Source organism: Pteropus medius, unplaced genomic scaffold (assembly GCF_902729225.1).
Source record: "Pteropus medius unplaced genomic scaffold, Ma_sr-lr_union100, whole genome shotgun sequence".
Taxonomy (NCBI): Eukaryota; Metazoa; Chordata; class Mammalia; order Chiroptera; family Pteropodidae; genus Pteropus; species Pteropus medius.
The window spans coordinates 8,134,923-8,159,852 of NW_024344437.1; the positions used below are offsets into that span (position 1 = coordinate 8,134,923).

General features: G+C 35.6%; 1 protein-coding gene and 1 pseudogene across 8 annotated transcripts; one reads left to right on the top strand and one right to left on the bottom strand.

Annotated features, from left to right (window-relative positions):
- Nucleotides 1-466: 466 nt before the first annotated feature.
- Nucleotides 467-20,280, top strand: N4BP2L2 (NEDD4 binding protein 2 like 2). 8 transcript variants are annotated; one of them, XR_005654977.1, is made up of 6 exons: nucleotides 468-664; nucleotides 1,898-3,147; nucleotides 9,136-9,210; nucleotides 13,679-13,767; nucleotides 14,150-14,226; nucleotides 16,743-20,280. XR_005654977.1 is itself a non-coding variant. In XM_039873080.1 (6 exons), the coding sequence occupies exons 2-6, from the start codon at nucleotides 1,898-1,900 to the stop codon at nucleotides 16,939-16,941; spliced, it is 1,740 nt and encodes a 579-aa protein (XP_039729014.1). In that variant the 5' UTR covers nucleotides 469-664; the 3' UTR covers nucleotides 16,942-20,280. The 8 variants fall into 8 exon arrangements, 6 of the variants coding, with proteins under 6 accessions (XP_039729017.1, XP_039729014.1, XP_039729016.1 ...); XM_039873080.1 differs by having other exon boundaries at nucleotides 469-664; nucleotides 9,136-9,260; XM_039873081.1 differs by lacking the exon at nucleotides 468-664 and adding an exon at nucleotides 831-1,243 and having other exon boundaries at nucleotides 9,136-9,260.
- On the bottom strand, nucleotides 12,964-13,082 carry LOC120610753 (uncharacterized; annotated as a pseudogene).
- Nucleotides 20,281-24,930: the final 4,650 nt, after the last annotated feature.

The window sequence follows — 24,930 nt, forward strand, 5'->3', positions numbered from 1 at the left end:
CTTATCTGTTACCGAGGCTCTGCTGCGGTCATGCTCTCCTCCAACGGAAGAATATGAGCCTGCAATTACTGGGCGGTTTTCGTAAAAACGTGGGCGACCCTACTCGGCGATTTCAAAGGTCGAGTCCCCTTTGCAAAGCCTGATCCATTGTCCGTTAAAAAGCCTTAAAAGCTTAAAAGCACTGAGAGCCACTCATGTCTATTTCCGGGGTGCCAGGCACTCGCGTTGTCTTTCCCTTTAGGGGTGAACCCCGGAGCACATCACTGTCTTTTTTGGCCAAAACTAGTGTTTCTAAATGACCGGCCCGCTCCAGGTCTAGGAACTCAGTCCGGGCTGTGTTGTCAAAGTACTGCGTCTATGACGCAGTGGATTCTGGGAGGCCCAGTCGCTGTCCGCAGAGGCGTCCGGACCGACTTGACGCCGGACGTCAGTTCCCACAATACTTAGAGCGAGCGCGCGCTGCCTTCTGGGTAACCGGGAGCTGTCCGCCATCTTGCGCGCTGAGGTGCGGCCCGACGCCTGACTCTTTAGGACTGGGCTCTGAGTCCGTCCTGGTCTCTGCTTTAGGGCAGTGTCTCCGCGTCTCCTTCAGCTTCTTGGAGGTCCGTGTCTTGCTAGAAGGTTTTATTGGGAGGTGAAGGTCAATGCGGAGCTGTCGGGTAAGGTGAGTAAACACCTTTGTGTGTGTATGTGCGTATCGGGAGCGGGGGAGTGGGGGCGCCGTTTCGGGTTTCTTTCTCTCGCCGGCGCTCGGCCGGACCCTTCCGTTGGCCGTAACGGAATTCGCAGCAGAACCTGAACTCGTTTCCGGTGGGACGGAGACAGCGGGGCGCACGTTCCCCGGCTGCCCTGCGGGGAGATCGGGAGGCCGTGGGGTCGGGCTCTGGGCAGGCCGCGCGACGACCCCGCAGCCCTTGCTCTTCCTCGGGACTTTAACGAGGCTCGAATGTGGGGACGGGAAGTGACAGGTGGCCAAGGAGGGCGCTGTTTGCGGGCATTCGGCGTTCTTCCTTGGCCTCTCTCGTCCGCCTCTTCGGCTCTGTCCTCCTCTCGTCTCGTGTTAGAGGAACACCGGGGAGCGGGCCGAGCGGAGGGCGACAGGGTGAAGCTAGCTCTTGGATTGTGCTCTTGAAGGTCCGTCGGAATTTTCAAGGGAAGCAGGGTTTATCTTCGACATAGACCAGTCACTTGGAAAAGATGAGCGCTTTGACTTTGGGAGCTGCCAGAATTTCTTTTTTTAAATGTAATATGCTCGCGTCATTTTCAGTGCTGTCGAAGTTTCTTTCCTTTTAAATGAATGGAAATCACTTTTTGCACTGTTCACGGGAGTGGAGCCCGTAACTGGCGTTCCAGTTAATCTGCCGTTTGATTACTAAGGAGGATGTGGCTGGCGGGCAGTTTTGGGAGCTAGATCCGCTTACTTTCTATGTACATGGTGGTTTTAAATAGGAAGACTTTTAGAATGCATTTTATTGTAGCCAGTTTGGATATGTGTCAGTTTGGTTGGCAGATTTACTCTCCTTCTTAGTACACAATTGTGTGTCTGTGTCATCAAAACGTATATTGTTTTAATTTTTCAAACTTACTAGGTCTTTGAGTTCTCTAAATTCAGAAATGCATCATTTAGGTTAAAGGTGTGATATATCTTTTTTAAAAAACGATATTTACTTTCAAAGAGATCCCTCTCAATTAATTGTTATAGCAATAGCAATAACATACTTAAGTAGTAAGTGATTATAAAGTTACAATTTTCTTATTTTCGTATTTTGGGAAGATGTTACCATTTAATGCTCATACCACAAATTTAAATCTTTTTCTAGTTGCTTGTTGCTGAGGAAACTTTTCTTAAGGTTTTTAAAATATTAGCTATTAATTACATGATTTCTTTACTCCTCAGATGCCTTATGGTGAAGTTGAAGCTAAATCCTTGGGACATGGGAAAGAACTAACAAGTGAACCGTGCTATAAAAAATTAAAGTCAACTGAAGGGGCTTTTGTTTTTCCTCATCATGGTAGTTCTAATTTTCACAGAATCCAAGAGAAAACTGGAAATGATTGGGTTGTCGCTGATGTCAGAGGACATAATTATCAGCAGGAGGACAAAACCAAAACTAAAACTACAGATTTGCTGAAACCTGTGCATGATGAGATCTCCCGTAATAGACCAGATGTTACTGGGTCCATTGATTCTCAAGTTTTACCGGCTGTAAGTCGTCAGTTGGTATCCACAGATGATGAGATCTATAGCACCAGTAAAGCATTTATAGGACCCATCTACAAACCCCCTGAGAAAAGGAAATGTACTGAAAGGAGGAATCAAGCAGATACTATCAGTGGTGTAGGTGGCAAAGGAGGAAGAGAAGAGAAACAGAAATTTAACGCCAAAAAATCAGAGATTGACAATGAATTATTCCAATTTTACAAAGAAATTGAAGAGCTTGAAAATGAAAAAGATGATTTGGAAGTCAGTTGTAAGGACCCTGAGCCTCCTGAGGAACAATTTATTCCATATTTTCATGGCCATAATAATGATCTGATAAAATATGAAGAAGAAAAGAAAAGAGATCTTAGTAATGCTCTTCAGTCACATCGTGATTATCAACAGCATGTGGAGAATGAGCTAGGCAAACATCCTCATAGTGGACAAGTAATACCTTCATTTTGTGATGAGTTATTTACTTCCTTCAGGCCTGAATGGCAACCATTGCATTCTTTTATAGTACCCCGAGGTCCTCCTCTTCCCAGTTCTAACTATCATTTAAATATTCAAAGATTCAGTGCTCCACCAAGTCCACTGTCAAATATTTTTCATGCCCAAGATGGCTCTCAGATTCGAAATGGGTGTTATGTAAATAGTTATGTTCCTTGGAATTGTTTGACTTTTGATCAGAACCGTGAATATACTGACTGTAGTGAGACTATCAGTAGTGATCATCCCTACAGAAATGGCTGCAGCGTGCAAGGTGGATATGTGAATAATGGTTTCTGTGAAACCAGCGAAGGATGCTGGAAGGGTCCTTCCATGGACAAACATAATAGAACAGACAGGTTTATGAACCAGCAGTTTCAAGAGGAAAAGTTAAAATTGCAGAAATTACTTATTCTTTTAAGAGGCTTGCCTGGTTCTGGGAAAACAACATTGTCTCGGTAAGTAAAGGATACCAAGTGAATACTTGTTAATTCATTACTTAAAAATTGTGATAGTTGTAATCAACAACACATGCTTTCATGTTTCTAGTAAAACTTTGTTGTACTTGAGAATGGCATCTCACTAAATATTTAAAAAGATGTTTTCTAATGAAAGGAGAATTGGCATATTTATATTAAAAATCTCCTAAGGGCTTTAAAATAGATACACCATGTATAATTATGATCGTGGTAAAAGCAAATGCTATTTGAGAACTGCTGGCCTTCACTTTTAAGTCAGCTGTTTAAGAAGAGTTGGAAGAGTTAGAAATTCAGGCTTTGACTCAGTTATTTCACTTCATGACTGTGGACAAATTTTGCTATGTGTTAATAGAATGAGTAATATTTATTTATTTTTTTAGATTTATTGTGAGAAGCAAATGAGGTAACCCAAGGAAAGGAATTTTGAGGGTGATTGAAGCACTACCCTGTCCATACTGTTGACTGGCAGAGGGAATCCTTTTTTTGGTGTCTTTGAGTTTGAAGTGAACGATATCTGAATTAATGGAGTTAGAATTGGTGATGTTTTATCCTAAATTCTGGTTTTGTTTACATTTTTTAAAAAAGAATGTCGATGCGCTGGAATACATTTGTGCAGTTGTGAAAAGTAGCACAAAGAAAATTCAATTTTTTTTGCAATTTATGTAAAATGATTTAGGATTTATGCCAAATAAGGGGGAAAGAAAATTTTTGTGTTATCTTTGGATGAGGATAAATTTCAAGGAACGATTTTGTAAATGTTTTATATTTATTTGTGAGATAACCTAAACAATCTAAACATAGGGTTTCTTCTGAAGCAAGAAATTAGGGAAAGATTAAATATATAGACATTTCAAACTAGATTGTAAACTGTGATCTTTATACATGAATTGAAATTTAAGTCTTTGCATTTAAATTCCTCTTTAATGAAGATTTTGCGAAAAGGATGAAATTTCAACTCTAGAAAGGATAGAAATTAAGAGTGAAATTGTCACGAACAGGAGCAATCTTGTAGATTTAAAATATCAGAGAAAAGTATTAGTTTAGATTTGGAAATTGGATCAAGGGATTTTCTAGCTAAGGATCTTGACTAAGATTTAGTATAGAATAAACATAAGAAAGGTAGATTAGGTTTGGGACAACATATTTTAGTATGTTAAAATGGAAGGTGAATAAAGTAGTAGTAATTAAGTATTCCAGGGAGACTTAGTTGTAGTGGGAGATGACTGATGATTATATATAATATGTATATTTCTTCATTGAGTGATTAGATATAAGAATGGAAGTTAGAGTAGCAATTACCATTTGTGTCATGATTTACAGAGTACTTTCATATATAAAAATCTTGTAAGGTGCGTTGCATTCTTTTCATTTTGTGGAAGAAGCCGAGGCTGAAGAGGAGAAATTCAGCTTAAGGGACTTGAGAGAAGTTCCAAAACCGGATAAAAGATCAAACGAGGGACATAAATGACCATGTATTTCTTCCCTGCTCCTTCACTCTGCCATCTGTTGTGTGCACAGCTCTGTACATGATTCCTGACTTGCAAGGAGCTTGGTTAAGGAAGCAGGAGTATTTCTTTTAGGTCAGCAATTTTTGCAGTAGAATTGTATGTGTGGGATTGGATATAAAGCCACATGTTCTTTGGTGAGGAATAGCTTAATGAGCTTGAAAATGAGCTTGGAAGAAAAAAAGTAAAGATTTGGTAGATCTGAGTTGAGTTGATTTTGGGCACTGAGTTAAAAGATAGCGTTGTTTAGTATTGCTCTCTGGTAATGAATCTGGGCGTTCAAGTTCACGTAACTTGGGGTAGTAGTCGTCCCCTTCTTCCTAAGGTTAGTCCTTACCCACCTCTCCATCTTCATAGCCGTCTGCACTTGGGCTACTACCCGCCCTCAACTGCAGGAGACATAATAACTTGTCCATTCGTCGTTCTCAGGACTTTGCTTATTCAAAGGTTCCTTAAGTGCCACTACTTTTTGAGGTGTTTGGCTTATCTTAGCCCTCAGTAATCCTTCTGAACTTAGTGGGTATTTGCCTTTATCACTCTTTGCATTTAGCATAAGCTACACAATACAGCGTTATCTTTTTATTTATTTATAACCTACCCAAGCCAATTTGGTTATAAGTGGCTGAGGCTTAGCTGTTTACCCATGAGTTCGCTAACAGATTTTAATGGAATCAATATTAGATTAATTTCTAACACAAGTATAGACTTTGAATATTTATGAGTAAGCTAGTACAAAACAGTTAATACAACCTTTGTTAGTATGATAAAGTGCCAACTCTTTGTCCTTTTAGGAAAACTAACAGCACTTTGATGAAAAGTGCTGTTAGTTTTCCTAAAAGGACAAAGAGTTCATGTGAGGCAGAATTCAGCGATGTTTTAGAGGTAGAATTTTGTTACCATTGTGGTTGGCAGCAGCCAAACAGAATTCTCTGACTCTTTGGATGGACACAGGACCAGTTAGAGATCAAGCCTTGAGTGTCATTCGTAGGGGTGTGGGATATAGATTTTGCTAGATTCTTATACCTTGTTTATGCAAGGGGGAGGAGTGAATCTAAAATATTTTAGCTAATCCACATTTCATACAGATTTCACCAACAAAAGAGTATATTTTCAGAAATAGGTCACTAATTTCATATATATGTCTGGAGTTGATCAGAGACAAAAGATAGTTGAGGCACTTATCAGAGAGGAGAGAAGATGCTAGCTACATTGCTGGCTTGAAGATGGAGGAAGGGACCATGAGCCAAAGGTATTCAGGTGGCCCTTTGAAGCTGGAAAGGGCAAGTAAACATTCACCTTTAGGGCCTCCAGGTGGAATGCCAGCCTGCGCCCACCTTGATTTTAGCCCAGTAAAACTGATATCGGACTTCTGGCCTTCAGAACTGTAAGATCATAAATCTGTATTGTTTTAAGTCAGCAAGTTTGTGGTAATTTGTTACAGCAGTGTAGGAAACTACTACACTTATAGTTTAAAGAGGAATGGGAAGAGATTCCCCTCCCTCCCCCCCACCCCACCGGCTTTTGGAGATCTCAATTTAAACTCCAGAGGAAAAAATTGAGTTTTTATGAATTTCTCTTAATTCAAGGAACTGCCAGGGAAAGTGGTCTTGGGCTAGGGGTATGCAAGGCTCTTCAGTACATGAGAAGGCAAAGGGTTCATGAAGTCTTAGTTTTACTCAGATCTCTATTTTTAAATGCATTTGCATGTATTAGAGAAAATAACGCATAGTTCTTAAGAAATTTCAAAAAATAAACCATGGAAATTAACTCACACTGTAAGCCATTTTGGGGATTGGGTTCCCAAAACACAGGGCTTAAGGAACATGATTTACTTGTTCCTTAAGTGAAAAATTATAAGCACAAAGTGCAGTAGTTATTTATGGCTATGTAACAAATTACCTAAAAATGAGTCATTAAAGCAACAAACATTTATTGTCTCACAGTTTCTGAAGGACAGTTGTCTGGATTTCTTTGGTTCGAGGTCTCTGACAGTGCTGTGGTCAAGATATTGGCTAAGGCTGTGTTCTGGTCTGAAGGCTTGCCTTGGGGAGGATCTGCTTTGAACTCAGTTCCTTGTGAGCTTTTGGATTGAGGGCCTTGCTGGTGGTAGGCTGCAGACCCTTCAATTCTCTGCTACTTGGACCTCTCTCGACTCAGAACGTGATGAGAGAAAGCTAGCCAGTGCTGAGCCCAAGACAGAAGCTTTTTTCTGTAACCTTCCATCCCCTCTGCCATATTCTGTTAGAAGCTAGTCTCTAAGTCCAACTCACACTCAAGGAGAGGAGATGATACACTGGCTTACAGTGGTTCCCTGGCTCCTGAATAACAGGGATCATTGTAAGCTGTTGGTTTTGTCTCTCCCGCCACTATTTGGATGACTTTGGTGGTCTGATTTCTGAAATTATTTTCTTTTCTGAATTTGTTTAATATCAAATTAGCATGGTTGCTGTGAGAATTAAATGAGGTCATAGATATAAAAAATGCTTGCCACATAGGTTTTCAAAAAGATAACTGTTTTGAAAAGATACAAATCGAAGGGCCAGTTTGGCCCACATCTGACTTTTTTAAATTAGATACTTGATTTTTCAGAGTCTTAAATTTTGACAGCCTGAAAATCCATTTTAGTATCTTGACTTGTGAGAATTCTGATAGAAATTGACTATAAGAATTTTGAAAATACTAATATTCTTAAATAATTCATTTTTTGTTCAAATGGTTGGCATGACATCTGATATATCCAGATTGATAAAGGTATTTTAAAAATATAAGTCCCCAAAATAAAGCTTCATAGTTCACGATAATTCAAGGAATTTTAAAAAGATGATGAGCAGTCTTGGTAGAAAAAAGTCTCTCCAAACTAAAATAATTTGCTATAATTATGATTTATATATTTGAGATGAACTTCAATAGAGGTTTATTCATGCATGGTGTTGACTTGATTTAATGATGTAAATTGATTTGCCGCTCCTATCTCCCCCTTTTTCTTTTTTTATTTGGGAGAGGTTAAAACAGTTCTTGGATACAAAAGCCACTGTACTCTAATAGCATGGTATTATTAACATCTGAAAAGTCACCTGCTAAAAGTAATAGAACAGAAAAAAATGAAACAGGATATCTAGGAGAGATGGTATCTGTTCTGGTACTGTTAAATATATTTATGCATCACAGAGTTGATTATGATCAAAGTCTTTTTAGATGAGTGAGCTTAGGTTTGGAGTGCTAATGTTGTGGCATTTTTATATTCTAGGTTATACATATAAGCAAATAAGATACCAAACATGTTAGATGGATATATTTTGAAAAAATTATGGCTGCCTAAAAAAGAAATCCAATACTAGTTTAAATGTTTAAGTATCATCCTAAACAAACAACTCAAACCATTTACTTTCATTTGTTTTGTTGGAGGTAATTTGAATCATAATTCTATAAATGGAAATGGATATTTAAAAATTTTAATCTTGATATATGTGATTTTATTTATTATAAGCTGAGGAAAGGAGCGATGTTTATCATAATAGTTGAAATCCTTTTATTATTTTTATTAGGAAGTACTATGCTTGAATCATCCCAGGACAATATTCTTTTACTTTCAATCCCTTCTACCACCTTCCACTCCCCTCCTGCCTCGAAAAATTTTAGAACCATATCCATCCATTTGCCTGATGGTTGAGGGAGAGAAAAGAAACAACAAAATACTGTTGTTACTGTTGGATCGAAATCATTCTCTCACTGTGTTTTCCCCTTTTCTTCGCAAACCCCTTCTTTTTCAGGAGTCACTAGTGGGAATTCTCTGACAATCTGAACACTTATTAATCTCACAGCTTAGAAATTAAGGTGATATTGTAAGAACAAAGCTTAATTGCTGTTGACTTGTTCTGAGAGTGTCTTTTGTTTGGTGTTTAATAATTAATTTAATTTAGTAATTGAATCTCTTAAAAAGTTAAAGTTTGATTATACTGTGGAAGATCACAGACTGTTTCACTGCCTTAAGCCTCAAGCCAGTTCTGACTCCCACTTGCGGGTTTTATGTTTGTGCTTCAGGGAAATGAGTTTATCAGAGCTATTTTGGATTAAATACAGTTTTCCCCCAGATGAGTTGCTTACTTAGGCTTACTTGCCTTTTAGGTTACCTTTTGCGCTGAATTTAGGCATTTTTAGACACCAAATACAAATGCACTAAAGTTAAAACATGGATAATAGTTGACACAATTTTGAGATATTTCTAAAAGTTGAAATATAAATACCACTTAAAAAAATTTTCGATAGTGGCTGTAATTGTGTAGGTTTAAGTCTAAAATGATATTTGAAATCCGAAAGCTTTTAAGGTTCAGCTCCTCTGCTGTTGTTTGTGATATACTTACAGGTATGCTCCAGAAATTCATTTAATAAGCTTTCCTTTGTGGGTTATGTCTGATGGCAATAGATTTTATAAATGGCACTTTATGATTTCTTTTATTAACAGAGTTCTGCTTGGTCAGAGTCGTGATGGCATTGTGTTCAGCACTGATGACTATTTCCACCATCAAGATGGGTACAGGTATAATGTTAATCAACTTGGTGATGCCCATGACTGGAACCAGAACAGAGGTTTGTTTTGGGCCAGGTCTCCCGGGATAGAATATTTGACTAGGAGTCAGAGGACCTGGGTTTTTATTCTCAACTTCACCTATACCAGCCGAACGACTTTCACAAGCCATTCGAAAGCTTTGAGACTCGGTTTTTTCATGTTAGAAGCAGTGAGAATTATACTTGTGTTATCTGATCAAGGTTGTGAAAATCAGAGACTCTAGATAGACTGTTTTGTAAACTGTAAATAATGTACCAGTATAAGCTGGCAAAATAGAGATTTGGGATATTTTGGTAGGCTTTATTTTATATCTCTTGAATAAATTCAGAAAACTCTGATACTGTATTTCTGTATTCCCAAAAGTGATTTTTGTAAGAGTAATGTTAATATTTTCTAAGGCTTAATATAATACCTGTGAATATTGAAAACTTTTATCATTCATATTACCCTATGAAAAATCTATTTAATGAATTTTTTATTGGCACATGGGTCAGTTTCTTTTTACCTTGAAATAGTGGTTCTTAACCTTGTTGCACATTTGAATCATTTAGGGACCTTTTTAAAAAAACTTATGCCTGAGTCAGCCCCAGTGATTCTGGTTTAGTTGGTCTGGAGTGGATCTAAGCATTGATATTTTTTTGAAAATTACCCAGATATTCTAATGTTGTTGTCAGGTTGAAAACTTGATCTAGAACTATGTAGGTAAATGCATATGGTATAAGTTAATTTCTTTTTTTAAAGATGAAGAATGCATTGATGATTAAACAAATTAATTTATTATGAAAAACTTTAAATGTAGAGAGATTACAGTGAACTCCATATTCTCATCACTCAAAATTATCAGTTATCTAGATATTGCCATATCGGCTTTTTCCTTTCTTGTTTCCACCTCTCCCTTTTTTTAATTTGCCAAAGTATTTTAAAACAAATTCTAGACACACTTTATGTATTTCAAATTAACCACCTTTTTACTTAAAAAAAAACCAACAATTTTTTTGACATGTAATACCCAGTCTGTAATTGAGTTTTCCTTGTCGTCTTAACTATTTCTTTACAGTTGTTTTATTTGAGTCAGGATCTGAACAAGGTCCTTACAGTACCTTGTTTTTATGTTTCTTTTAATTATGTTAATCTATAGCAATTCCCCCTCTTTTCACCCTCATACCAAGTTCGTTAACTTGTTACAGAAACTTGGTGGTTTGTCCTATAAAATGTCCTATATCCAGCAATTGTCTATTTGCTTCCTTGTGGTAACCATTTATCTTTTTTCTCCTGTATTGCCTTAAATAGAAGTTAACTCTAGGCTGAAGGCTTTGTCAGGTTCAACTTACTTTTTTGGTAAGCAAAGATCTGGTAGTCCCATTTTTAGTGATGCTAAGATTGATCAGTAGCTTCAGAGGGACAGCCTGCTTCCTTCATTATCAAGTTCCCTATAAATCTTATATCTAATGGTTTAATCCAACAGTGAGTTATTGTTTCCTGAATCAGTTATTTCATTAAGGGTTGCAAAATGGTGATTTTCTAGGTCTGTTGTTCTTTCCGTGTTTAGTAGCTGAACTTGTTCTGCAATGAGAACTTCCTCTCAACTACAACTAGCAAGTAGAGTCACCCTATAGTACAAGTACAGTTTGTACGAGAAAAATGGGATAAATATCTTTTCTTTCTAATCTTCAATTTTTGGAGTAAGGAATTTCAGTGAGGATATTTATTAGTAAAAGGTATCACTCTGTCACAGTTCGTGGTTTCACAGGAAAGTTTAAACGTCAAATAAGTTTGATTGTAAGACTATTTCTCAGTATTATTTCTATGACATTCGAGGATTTCTCTAAATATATTAGAAAGTGGCATAAAAATATCTCAAAAAAAATCCCCCAAAATATTAATTGATTTTCATTTTTTTACATGCCACAAAACGTTATTGCCCAGATCAAACAGTGGTGGTATTGCAATTCCAGTGTTTGGCGTTATTGGCATAAAGTTAAGAGAATAGGAGTCAGTGCCCTTTGGCGGACGGAGAAGCCTGTTTGTAGGGTGTTTTTCTGTTTGCAAAACTAGTCTAGAACATTTCATTAAAAAGTTCATGCTTGTGAATTTCATTGCTGAACAAAATATTGGTGTCTAGATAAACATCTAGTTTTATTAGTGGTATAAAAATATGGACTTTTTCAGGTAATTTTTACTTTTTTCAGGGTAATATAACTAGCAGTCATTAGACATTTTGAAAATTATAAGCATGACTTATTTAGGGTGGAATTTCTCGACAGGTATTTATTGAATACTTTTAAATGCTAGGAACCATACTAGTAATGTCTGTCTGCCTCATCTTTATTATAAGAAGACTCTAAATTCATCTTAGGCTGTTTATAAATTGAAAACACCTCCAAGGTGTTTTTTGTTCTTCTGTTTTCTTTTCTTTATTTTTCTTTTTTTTTTTTTTTAATGTAGCTCTGAGGTAGACTTTTATTTTTCGGCTGACAGGACTTCCACGCCCATGCTCATCCCAGCACCTTTTATCCTGCCTGAGCTGGCAGCCTAGTCTAAAAGGTGCCATGGCCAGAGGGGTTGGGACTCACTTCCCATTCTAGGCTGGAGGAGTGGGGGGCTTGGGGACACTCCCCTCCAATAAATCTTTGCCAGCAAGAGGCCATGACTCACCTCAACCCCAACTCCTGCATCCTGGTGGGAGGTGGCAGTTTCTATCTCCAGCTCTCCACACCTGAGAGGGGCACATCCAGACAGGGCAGGACACAGGCCCCTACCTCCAATAATGGTAGCTGCCAACACTGGCCCCTGCCCATGTCACAGTCCCAGCCGCCATCACAGGGCAGCATAGGACTCTCCTCCTCCTTGGTCCTCAGCAACTGAGGGAGCCCTCCACACCAGGCAGGACAGAGGCCAAGCCGGAAGTAGCAGCTGCGGTGGGGAAGGAGTAGGCACTGAGACTGGTTGGCTGCTGGCCGGGCATGGGCCCCGGGCTTTCCGGACGTCAGGGGAAGCGGTCTGTACAAGCTCTGGGGCTGGCCACTAGGTGGGCGTACTTCTGTCCTAAGATACTTGTCCAAGGTGTTTTTATTCTCTTTGAGTATGGTGGTAAATTTGTTTAAGAAAGTGATGCTCATTATTTGCGTATTCAAACATTGTTTCCTTAGGACCTCTGTTCTCCTGGAGTGTACTGGGATGTAGTATTGGATGATTATTCATGGAAAGACGGCAGTCTCCCCATTACTTGGTTAATAAATTCCTCTTCTAGAACATAACTCCTGGAGGTGTAAGCCTAACTATCCGATATTAGGAGAATTGCTTTAATAAGTTTTTTTTTTTAATGAAAGATTTAATCGCTCTTTATGATTGGGGGTGGAGCAGTGGGAGATGATAGCATCTTGGTATCCTGTTTACTATCCACATTCTAACTTTCTCTTAGTATTTAGAGACATCTGCTCCCAGATATCTATTTCACCATAGTTATTACTACTTAAACCGACTTACCTTTAGAATTCTGTCTGCCCTGGACCTCTGTATAAATGTTTTCATTATGTAGAACTTAGTGGTTTGAATTGAAATCTCAAGAAAACTTCCACATAATTGCATTTTTGCCTCAGCCTTTTACATTTATTATGGGTTTTTAATTATATGTCTTTTTTTTTTAGGCAAGGCAACCCTTGGTTGACCTCACAGATTGCAAGGACCTTGTCAGCTTACAATCCCTTATTTTTTTATTTTTTACGCCTACAGCACCTAGTCTTCCTAGGTGGTCTCCCATCCAAGTACTAACCAGGCCCAACCCTGCTTAGCTTCCGAGATCAGACAAGGTCGGGCTTCTTCAGGGTGGCATGGCTATAGACTTCTTGTCTTTTTTAACATAAGTATTTCTTATTTCAAACTCTTATTTGTAATTATAAGACATTGGAAAATACAGATAAGCATAAAATAAAAATATTTTCACCACTTACAGATCACCACTTTTGATTTCTCCTAGTAACTCTTCACAGATGTTTATATTTTGAACAGAATAAGAGCATACTTATGTATTGTCTTGCCACTTGCCATTTTCAGTTAACAAATCTCCATTTTTCCATGTCAGTAAATGTTCACCTCTTTTTATACTCAGACCATATTCAAATGTAACTTGTTCCTGTATTGCCTGTAAATGAAAGTTAGTTCTAGACAAAAGCTTCATTAGCTGTAAGTTCATGAAAATGTTTCTCCAAGATGTTCACTACAGTTAGAGAAGACTCGCTGCAGGTGGTTGCATCTACCAGATAGTTCCCTTTTAATGGAGTGGAGTCCTTTCCGTGGCACTGACTCGAGAGATTGCACAGTATGGTTTTAAGTACAGAGGTGTAGAAAGTTTCTTAATAATGAATGTTTAAATTTTGTGTATTTTAACCTAATAGCTATCTTTTTTTGTTTTGTTTTTTAAATTTATTTTATATTTCAGCAAAACAAGCTATCAATCAGGGGAGATCTCCAGTTATAATAGACAACACTAATACACAAGCTTGGGAAATGAAACCATATGTGGAAATGGTAAATATGAGATGAGAAAGTTTTTATGTTTTATTCTTGTCAATTTTTTTAAATTCTGGAATTTTTGTTAACCTTGATCTTTATTAAAACGTTTGTCTTTGTTTTCTGAAGACATGTGTTTGCTTAGATTTTAAAAATTGGGAACGGTGCTTATTAAGGAATATGCTCATTTTGTTAGTTTTGCCTGGACTTGATAGTAATTGGAATTTGTCCAGTTAAGTGGTCTTAAAATTTTTATAAACTATATTATTTTAAAAGTAAAATTTTTCTTGACTGAGCAAATTTAGAAGTATTGTCTAAATAAAATTTATATCTTGTCTGTCTTCTTTTTACTTTAAGAAGTGTTCTCTGGGTTTTTGTTTTCTTCCTTTCCTTTGTGTAGGCCATAGGAAAAGGATACAGAGTAGAGTTTCATGAACCTGAAACTTGGTGGAAATTTGATCCTGAAGAATTAGAAAAGTAAGGCACTCTAATTTATTTTGAATCCTTATCTTTTTTCTTTTCTCTTGTACGTGATCAACGTCTTTACTAGCTTTGCTTGTCATATCTTTACTACTTGTGAATAGGGACTGCTACTTCTTCCTTTTTGTCTAGAGGGACATTGCCTTTAATTCAGTGATTTTGACGTGCCTTGCCTTGTTAAATTTTATTAAATTTTTCTTGTTAGGCGTGTTTGTTACTATTATGTCAAGTCCTACATTGTTTCAACTGAATGCTAGTGGAGATCTAGGAAACTATTGAGAGAAAAATTAGGACTTTTCCCTCTGGTCTTTAGGCCACTCCTCTGCATTGCTCTTCTAACTTCCCCGCCTTCTTGTTTTAGACCCCATCCCATTATACCTGGTGCTTTCATCTTGAGCCCTCTTTTCTATCTTTACTACTACAGTGCCTGTTCCCATAACCAAGATCCTTGGCATCAGTGTGTTTTGGAATTCTGTGGGTTTTCTTTTTTTGATTTTAGAAAGGTAATAGAGTGTATATACCTAATCCTAACACTCCTAGCAGAGTTTGGGCAGCATATCATAATCCTCAAATATCTTATTATTTCTGCAGTAAATTATGACTAAGTAGTCTACATAGATAAGAAAGACTACATAATCTCTTATCAGTTCTGAGTAGATCATGCTGCTGCCAAATGAATACAGATCTGGTTAGATTTTGCTGCCTTTTCAGTCAGCAAGAGACTGAAGTTTTAGGTTTGTGGTGAGAGGGTGTGGTCTTGTATTACTTTCAGCCCTGCTCTTCCCTTTGTCTTCACCTTCATGTCTTTCCCCCGACAGCACTGGTTTTCCTGGCTAGGACTCTTTTTTCCTTCACTTTTACCCACCTTGCCCCCACCTTTGTTAACAATTTTGAGATATAATTCACATACTTTACAGTTTACCCATTAAAAGTGTACAGTACAGAACAGTGGTTTTCAGTAAATTCACAGAGATGAGCAACCATCACCTCTCTTTTTTTAAAAAGCTTTTTTTTTTTCACCTCCCACCTCAGTTTGCCCTCTTTCAGCTTAAAGCTATTATTCTATGTAGCATCCAACTAATAATTCTTTCCCCCTTGCCTTTTATTCCGTTGGTTATCTTACTTTCTCTTTCTGAACATATATGAACAGATAAATTGAAAGATTTACTAATATCAAGTATTGTTTGCCTGCCTTTCCGTGTATTGCACCTCAGGTAGAAGAGACAGAAGTTTAAATACTAAAGATATTTGGGTTATGCTGGGCAAATGAATTCATGAAATTGTTATATAGTTAGGCTTTGTTTACATTTGAGGTACTTAAAATTGATTCTAATTCTTAATAAAATTTGACTTTACTAAATAAAGTCAGTTTAACTGATATCTAGGATAGTTTGACTTTAAAGAATTGATTGAATCATCAAATTTGACATCTTGTGGATTTAGTCATATTTTGCTAATTTTCAACTTGAGATCTCTTTTTTTGGTCTTCTGTCTTCTTTCTCTTTTGCTTTTTCGTCTCATCTTGAACACAAGCATCAATAGTTTTGAAAAGTAAACATTTCTTCTGTAATGAATTAGCACTAGTAAATCTTAAACTGTAGCAGTAAATGAAAAATGTATTCCTGTATGTTTTGCCAAATCCATATCAGGGCACAGAAAACTACTAGGGTGAAATAAATTGTAAAGTTCTTTGAAGGTCAAGAACAACTTTAAAACCACTTTTTGCTGTCATAATTAAACTCTCTAAAATGTACATGAAATATAGACATACAGCTTAAATAGCATATAAGGCAAATATTCATTCAGCCATTACCCGTGTCACGGGAACAGTATCAACACCTCAGAAGTTCTTTGAATTCCCTTTCCCAGTAACAACTCTTTGGTAATTACTTCCTTGCTTTTTTTTAAAGCATTTTTTTTTTTCTAAAATATCTTTTCCCTTAACACCATAGATTTTTTTTTTAACTTTATATAAAAAAAGCTGTAATATATATTCATTATGTCTAGTTTCTTTCACTTAACATTATGTGAGATATGTTCAAATCGTTGTAATAATTTTGTGTTGATAATAAGTTTTAAAAATGTAGTAGGAAATGTCCGAAAATAATTTTTAAAAAGTGATAAATATTTGATATTTGATTTTTGGAGGTCTTACAGGTCCATTCAGTTCTTCTGTAATTCTCAAAACTGTGTCCCATAATCTTTGATTTTTTTATTAATAAATACGGGATATTAACTCAGTTCAGTGAATCAGTGGTTCTGTGTGAATAAAGGTGTATTCAGTTAACATTTTTTTCTGATTTATGATATCATTAAACCTTTTTAAATACTGTTAAAAACTTTGAGAGAACCAGTATAATTTTTTTGGTATAAAATGTTGGTAAATGAGGTGTATCTTCTATATTTATTTGCAAAATGTGATTTAGAGTCTGCACTCTGTTACTCTAAAACACCTTAATCCCTGAGCCTATACATCCTTAAAAAAGAATTAAACTCCTTTTCTTTTTTGGTAGGAGGAATAAGCACGGTGTGTCTCGAAAGAAGATTGCTCAGATGTTGGATCGTTATGAATATCAAATGTCCATCTCTATTGTAATGAATTCAGTGGAACCGGGGCATAGAAGCACACTCAGGCCTCCTTTGGAGGGGACACAGAGGTGGGGAGGCTCTCTGGGCTCACATAATCAAGTCTGTGCCACGCATAACCATTAGTTGGCTGTTTTCAGCTAACACTTTTGTTGCTTGCACTTGAAAAAATTAGTGAGCCTTCTTTCTTGAAGTTTAAATAGTTTCAAGTAAAAAAAGACTACATTGACTCACAGAGGGTGTTCCCAGCAAGTTATTTAAATTCTAAAGTGTAAATAAAAATTATATAAAATTGTATTTTAAATGTTTTTATAATCTGTTGTAATACCTTTGGTTATTATGAAGACACCTGACTGGGTAAGAAGTAGGATGTTTTTCTACAATTGAATTTTGAACTTATTTTATCTGTTTTCTATATAGTGTTGAATAGTTTTATAGTTCATGCCTAAATCTAACTTTTCATAAAACTTAAGTATTTTTCCTTAAGTACCTTAAATATGCAGGAAATACTATTCATAGGCACCATGGTTGATTCTCCTGTTTGTTATATAGGTAAAATTATGTTTCTGCAAATTCATCTGTGTGACAAAAATATTTTTAAGGTATAGTTAGCATATCAGTTAAAATCGTCCATCAAATGCCATAGGTGTATTAGTCACCTGGGAGTTTTCTCCATAATATACATATTCATAATATATACATATTCATCACCCTTCTCAAACCATCACCCCTACCCTGCCTCCGCCCCCCCAACACACACATACTCTCTCCAGTTCTGAAATGGACGGAGAAATCACTATATATTCAGGAAGAGCTCCTCAGGCATTTCTGATATGTATCATTTTTTTCTATTTAAAAGCACAGTATAATTCTAATACAAAAAAAAATTGGAGAACTCCTTAGCTTTAATTATAAGGAGACTTGTCCTGTAGGATATTTTATTTATCTTGGTTTTAATTTTTCTGTAGAGCCAATCATTATCTCACTGGATAGTTTTCTTTGTTAGAGTGTGCTCCTTCACTTAAAATGTAAAAACTAAGATAAAATTATTTCAGAGATCTTGTAATTCATCGTAATCTTTGCTTTGATTTACTCTTTTAGGGGGAAAAAAATACCAGCTAATTACATAAAATTTAAAAAAAATACCTATGATCCTTCATGTTTTGCATGATAGTATCCCATGGCCTTTAAACTTTCTCCTAAACCAGCCCATCCTGAGTCCCATAATCTTTCTTTGTATGTTGTTTTAAAGCTTTTTGCTGTTCTTTTCCACTTTAGCTAAAATGTCCTCCCATATCTTTATGTTATTTTTTAAGTTGCAGAGCTCAAAGCTGTACAGTACTCTTCACAACTGCCTTTAGTGAGATAAGAATATTATTTCCATTTATTTGTAATTTTCAGTGCTGTTTACACTTGAGTGGGTATTACCTTGCTTTATGTTGTTTAACACATATGTATGTTTGTATGTATTTGTTCATCTTAACTAAATATGATGTAGTAGGAATATACTAACTCATGTTTCGTGTGTAAATGTATATATATATTTATACATACACACATTTTCTTCATCCACTATTTTCGTATATTTTTTCGTTTCAGAGTAATACTTCTTGGTTATTTGGATTTGCATGTCCCAATATTTTACTTTGTAAATTAGCACATTTTGAAAAAAGCACAGAGGTATTTAATTTAGGGACAGGTGTAACTGTTAGATATATACTGTGTGTCTTTTTTTCCCATTTGTCTTTATAAAACTTTGTTTAGCACTAGTAGTACTATATATTTATAGTTTTTGAATAATGGGCTCTTGATTAGTCAAATTTATTTTAAGGAAGTAGAAAATTACCTTTGGAACATACAAATTATGAGGAACCATGTTTGTGTTAGATAGTAAGTCAAATAAATTTCCAGATTTTATTACAGATTCAGCTTCATTTCCTAGTACTTCTGAGTACTAAATAATAATCAGAAAGCATTAACCAATTACTGATTTTTTAAAAAGTTATAAATGCTTTTCGAGGCAGGGAAATTCAATTCTGAAAGACTTTCCATTTTTTTTAAAGACAAATTAATGGCTCCCCAAGAATTCTGGCGAATTTTAATTTTTATATTTTGAACAGTAACAGAATGGAGGAATGAATATGCAGTAAAAGATACCCCAAATCACTGTTATGTCATTTCTTGATGTTAAAAATTAAAGATTTTTTTATCAAAATTTTTTCTACTAGTCTCATATACATGTAATTCAAATATACTCTTAATGGATTAGCCACCAGATGGCTATCTGACATTCTGAGTTGGTCTCCATCACAAAGAATAAACTGGGCATTAGTCACCATATTTAAAATGAAATACATTTTAGTTACATGCAGTCCTGTTTCTAGTTTGGTTCAGTAAGATAAATTGTTTTTTCATTGGCTTGGTGTAAAAATCACTTTTTGATAAGCAAATTTATAATTTTTTGTATGTCATAATCCTGTTAGTAAAAATACTTGTAATGAAGTTGAACTTTTGATATTGCTTTTTAAATAGATCATCTTTATTTTCAGTATTCACCTTTCTAAAAGAAAATGTTAGCTTTTTAATGTTTTATGTCTTTTAAAATAAGATTTTTTACAACAGATTGGATTATATTGTTGGAATGATAGGGTGGATATAAGTATTTGAAGTTTGCTTATCTCTTGTCTAATACAGATCATAGTATTTTCCAGTTTTATATATAGATAAGTTTTGAAGAGTTTATAATTTCAAAGGATGTAAAATATTTGTTCTGACCAAATTCGAGTTTCTTGTATTGCAGAAATGTCTATTTTCTGAGCCTGGTTTTCTGTGTATTTATAAAGAAAATTGGTGGTGGTCTCTTTGGAAAAATGTTGAAGAAATGTGGTTGTTGATATATTATTAGTGCCTTGACCAGATAGGTTTGCTAGCCTCTATTGAAGTTTTATGTAGTATTCGAACATGAATGCAGTAACTGAGAATTCCGTTATTAGGGATGAAGTTTTCTTACGTGTGTTTTTGTTTTAACATCTGCAACCCATATAAATAGAGTAACACCTGTTAGTCTAGAATCATAACGAAATGTTAGTTTTGTTACAGTGACTATTTAGAATAAATATTTGGAGGCAGTGGAAAGAGCAGATTGAATTAGTGGTTTTTAGAGTTAAGTTTTATGGGTTACAATTTGTAAAATTTTTTCTGTTAGAATCATTAGCTATAATTGTCACAGGGAAAGAAGGAGTGTTTAAGGAATTAATAATCTCTTTTTTTTTGTGATGGTGTACTTTCTCTTTACCAATTAAATAAGATTATTATTTCAATTTTTATTTTATTCTTAAAGTTAAGGTACTACTAAAACAATTGATCTTTGTATGTATACTGGATTTTCTCCTTAAAAGTATGTTTAAGGTGGTAAGAAGTAGTAAATTTATTGAAATGGATTCTGAAATAGAAGTAATTAGTGATTGTCTTGTGTCTTTTTTACTGTTTTTTACTTTGCAAAGCAACATTTAAATTAGTTCAGTGGATTCATATTGTCAAGTGTTTTAAGTCTAAAACATTTTCACTTTTGCATGGTTTGTAAATTTTAGTGCAAAACTTGAGTAAATTAGGATTTTTACAACTAAGTTCAGAGAACTTGTAATAGAATGGCTATAATTTACATTCATTATCTTTAGTTAGATTACACTGAATGGCATAACTTTTGTAATAGAATATACATGTATGTAAGCTTAATATTGAATATATTTCCTATGGAAATTCATAATACATTGTCACTGTCAAATTATGCACAGAAACTAGGGGAAAGAGAAGCACAAATAACTGTAAAGAGATCCTCAAGAGTAGGTAGTTATTTTCGAAGCTAAGGCTGTTGGAAGGTTTTGACTTTTTGCTACATTTAAAGGTCTGTTATTTAGATTTGAAATCATCTTATTTTCTTCCCTTTCCTCCTTACAAATTTAGTTCTCTGAATGATAACCCTGTTACATTCCAGGTGTGATAATTGCAATAATTACATATTATAGTACACTTTACAGAGTCCAGTAACTTCAGTAAGCTGTCTTACATTTAAATATGAGAAATAGAGATTATTTTATCTAGCATGGACACACTGTAGTCTGACTCCTAATCTTAGAACTAGACACAAGCATTATATACCTACTTTGGTGAGTAACCGAAGACTCTATCTAGGAGTATTGTCCAGTTAATATTTTCATGTATTTTTTAAATTGAACTTTTTTGGTAAATGGGGAGATCGAGAACTTTTGAGATGAGCTGTTGGTCTTTGGTCTCAACTTTATTAGTACCTAAGGAATAAAAGTAAGAATAATCTGTTCATTCATGGTTAAATTCGTGTTCAAGTTCAATAGCGTCCACAGAAATACACTTTATTTGGATAGTTTTCTGTTTTTGCAATTTTAACTTCTCAGGACATATAAAATTAAAGTTTTGCACTTGAGGTTAGTTCACCTAAAACTCGTAGTTATAATCATGGAACTCTGTTACTGTCTTTTCAGTTGTAATTCAGAACTCTTCAGGTTTTTTTAGTATAACAAAATGATAGAAAATTTGATTTTGGGAAAGATTTGTGGGTTCTTTCTATTCTTAAGTACTTTTGGGTTCTTTTTCTGTCTTAATATTAGAAACCATGTTTCTTTTATAGTCTTTCTGTGTATCTTTTCTTTTTCTTCTATCCATTTTCTACTCAGCTATCCTGTGTAACCTCATGACATTTTTAATGAAGATGATGGGATGGTAAGTGACTGACAGAAGGAAGGTAATTTCTTTTCTCCTGTTTCCACTGAACTCATGTTTCTTATGAACCTTATTTAACCATGTTACACTTACAGACCTTTGTAGTTAGTTTCCTAACCCTGTGCTTTAGGTAGAACTCAGATACAAAAAAATACTTGGAAAGATTTATAAAAGGCCATCACTGTGTTACTCATTTGTTAGGACTCCCATAAACGTGGCATAGTACTTAGATGTATGGATTTGAGAAAAATTCTTTTTCAACACTTAAGCTTCATGATTGATGGTAGACTAAGTTGATAAATAGTTGGAAATTCACTATTATAGAATTCACTGTTACGTCATGATTCTTGAATCTGCACCACTTAAAAGAACTGAATGATTTTGAAGGAAAGTTGGTAGCTTTTGAGTTCAGCTTCTACAGTGGGTCTTCATATTCTACAGTGTTGCTATAGGAAGTTAATAGCAACAAGCCTTAATTTAATAATATTCATTTAGGTATTCATTAAATGCCTGTCAGTTGGCAGGCCTTATTTTAACTGTGATTGTTACAGTCTGCAATTTTTCATAACAATCTATAAGGAGCTTATGAAGAGAAAATTTTTAAGAGGTTAAGTAATTTATCCAACATAGTTTCTCTAGAGAGAGATGTAGCTGGGATTAAAATCAGCATCACACGTATCCCTTGTATCCCATTTTATCTTTTATACTACGTTGTCATTTTTTAATTTAGTTTTTTTTTCAAGGTAGGAAAAATTCCAGTGAAGAGTTGAATGTGTCTTTACTGTGCCTTTGATTTATAGGGTTAGAAAGTGTGTTGATTTATCAATGAAGCTGAGTGAAGAAACCTGTAAGTGGCCATTTACTTAGAATGCTATTTTTAAAAGTCAAGACCGAAAGTAGACACATTTATACAATTTAATGTTTAAATGATTTCTACAAAAATAAACATTGATATAATTGATAATCATGTTTCAGCGATCTTTTCAATTGAATTTTTACATATGCTGTTGTGCTTTGATGTTTAAAATTTAATAGCTTCTGATTTTAGTATTTAAAATGCGTAATATTCAATAAATGGATTGTTAAATTATATAAGCTTTTGCTGATTAATTTTGAGACAGTATTTCCTAAAATAGATCACAACTATTTTTAAGTGATTTTAATTAATTTTCCTTTTACTGTCCACTTAAGTGCTAATAGTAGATGTCATGGAAATTGTTTTCTCAATTTCTGAAGAAGGGGTTCTTTCTTTTGTTTATGTTGTTTAAATTAATTTTTCAAAATTAAAGAACTGTAACAAGCCAATTAAGTTTGCAACAATGAATTAATAGGTTTTGGATTAATGTGTTGAATTAATTACCTTTTACAAAAACTACAGATGAAGAATTTTTACTGTTGACTATTTGCCTTTTTTTGTTTTAGCTAACTTAAAAAATGGACTAGATATTGATTTTTCTTCATTTCCTAAGGGTAGTTTATGGGGTTTTTTCTTTGTTTCTAAACGGGAAATCAGAGGTGGAATTTTTGTTAGAAAAAGGAAGATTTTTATGAAAGAAGAAATAGCACTGGTTTCATGATTAAGGTAGTTTTTAGTTCAGGAAACTAGAAAGCCGTACATTATGGGATTGAGGTTATTGGAGTATAGTACAATTGTAACACTGGTTAAGATGTAGTTAAAACATTCCTAATATAAGTAAATTGAAGTATTTATAGGAAGTGTGATTGGAGGTCTGGGCTAGATATTTTGAATTAAAAAGTGAGCAAAATTTAAATCCAAGGACTGATAGGGAAGGAATTGTTAAGGCTACAAGGATAGTATGTATTGAGTTATTTGCTTCAGGCTAAGTAACTTCAGTTTAATTTTTATTTAGTCAGTTTGTTGTCCTACTTGGAATACTTTTCAGAATTTTTGTAGCACAATTTCAGCGGAAAGAACACATTACTGTCAGGGTGTGACCATCGAGGTTGTACCCCAGTTTGTATCCATCCCCTTTTCTCCAATTTCAGTAGAGAGAGTAGCCCTCCCATCCCAGGCTAGTGCCTTTGCCTGTGCTCTGGATTGCATCGTGTACCTTCTCAGGATTCTTTATATGTTATCACTTATTTTTCTCTCTGTCGCTTTAATCTTGCCTGCCTTTTTCAGTCAGTCCACATTTAAACACAACTAAGTATCTCAAAGTGTCTTTTTTGACACCACTCATTCATAGCCAGGCTTCTCTACAGGACTGTCTACACCCATTGTCTTTTTCCCTCTACTCTCCAAATTCAGCCCACTCCATTTTAGCTTCTGCCCCTGTCATTCCACTAGATTTTAAGGTCTCCGGAATATTCCTCTTTGTTGAGCATCCTTCAGCCCTCATATGACTACTCACCAAGCATTTGACTCTAGATCACATTTTTCCTTCAAGGACTTTTCCTTAGTATGGTTTCTGTTCATGTCTCTGTGGATACTTCCATGTCCCCTTTGCTGCCTTCTCTCCTTGCTCTTTGCTTTCCTATGAGATTTCATCTTTTCTCACCTGGGCATAAGCATCTCTCCATTCACATCTTTGCCATCCTATAATTTTATTCGCAGAGCAACTAGAGACCTCTACAGTTTTCCATTGCTTCTTGCTCAAACTGCATAATCTGGTCCTTGGCCTCTGCCCTGACCCCCCAGCACTTTCAGCTGTCTTCATCCACTGCCTTCTGTTTAACTGCTCTTTTTGTTCAGACAAGCTAGGTTTGATCTTTCTTTGAGCACTAACTCTCTTCCTGGAATAGTGTTCTCTTCCCGTGCCTGGCGTTTACTCAACGTTCAGATCGCCCCTCGATGTCACTGCTACAGAGGGGCCTTCCCTGACTGTTCAGACTGACGTAAAGCAGCCCCACCCTTTCACGTCGGCCTGTTTTGTTTTCATCATAGTACTTAGTAGTTGAAGTTATTTAATACTGATTTGTTGTGGGTCTTCCTGAATTAGCATGTAAGTTCCATGAGAACTTGTTTGTTTATAGCTACATCCACAGAGTCTAAACCCCTGCCTGTGGTACGGTAGGAACTCATTAAGCTGAGGGTTTTATACCCACTGCTGCTATTGTTAACACTACCGACCTCAGATGTATCTTCTTCTCAGACCTGTCCTCCTGAACTCAAGCCTGTATCCTTAACTGCCTACCCGACATTTCTTTTAAGCCTGAAAAATTGAACCTGGGACTTTGCCCTCCCGTCTCCCGGGCTCTAGGATTTCCTTGCCCAGTGGATGGCTCTATCATCTATTTCCACGAGCTGACAACTTGGGATTCATCTTTGGTGCTTCCTGCCCCTTCGTGGTCAACCCACCAACTGGGTCTGGATTTTCCCACTTAAATATCGTTTGAGTG

Excerpts from the sequence above, each read along its gene's own strand:
- N4BP2L2 (XM_039873080.1), top strand. The coding sequence starts at position 1,898 with ATGCCTTATGGTGAAGTTGAAGCTAAATCCTTGGGACATGGGAAAGAA. Across the intron at positions 13,768-14,149 it reads TGAAACCATATGTGGAAATG|GCCATAGGAAAAGGATACAG; the intron begins GTAAATATGAGA and ends TCCTTTGTGTAG. Across the intron at positions 14,227-16,742 it reads GATCCTGAAGAATTAGAAAA|GAGGAATAAGCACGGTGTGT; the intron begins GTAAGGCACTCT and ends CTTTTTTGGTAG.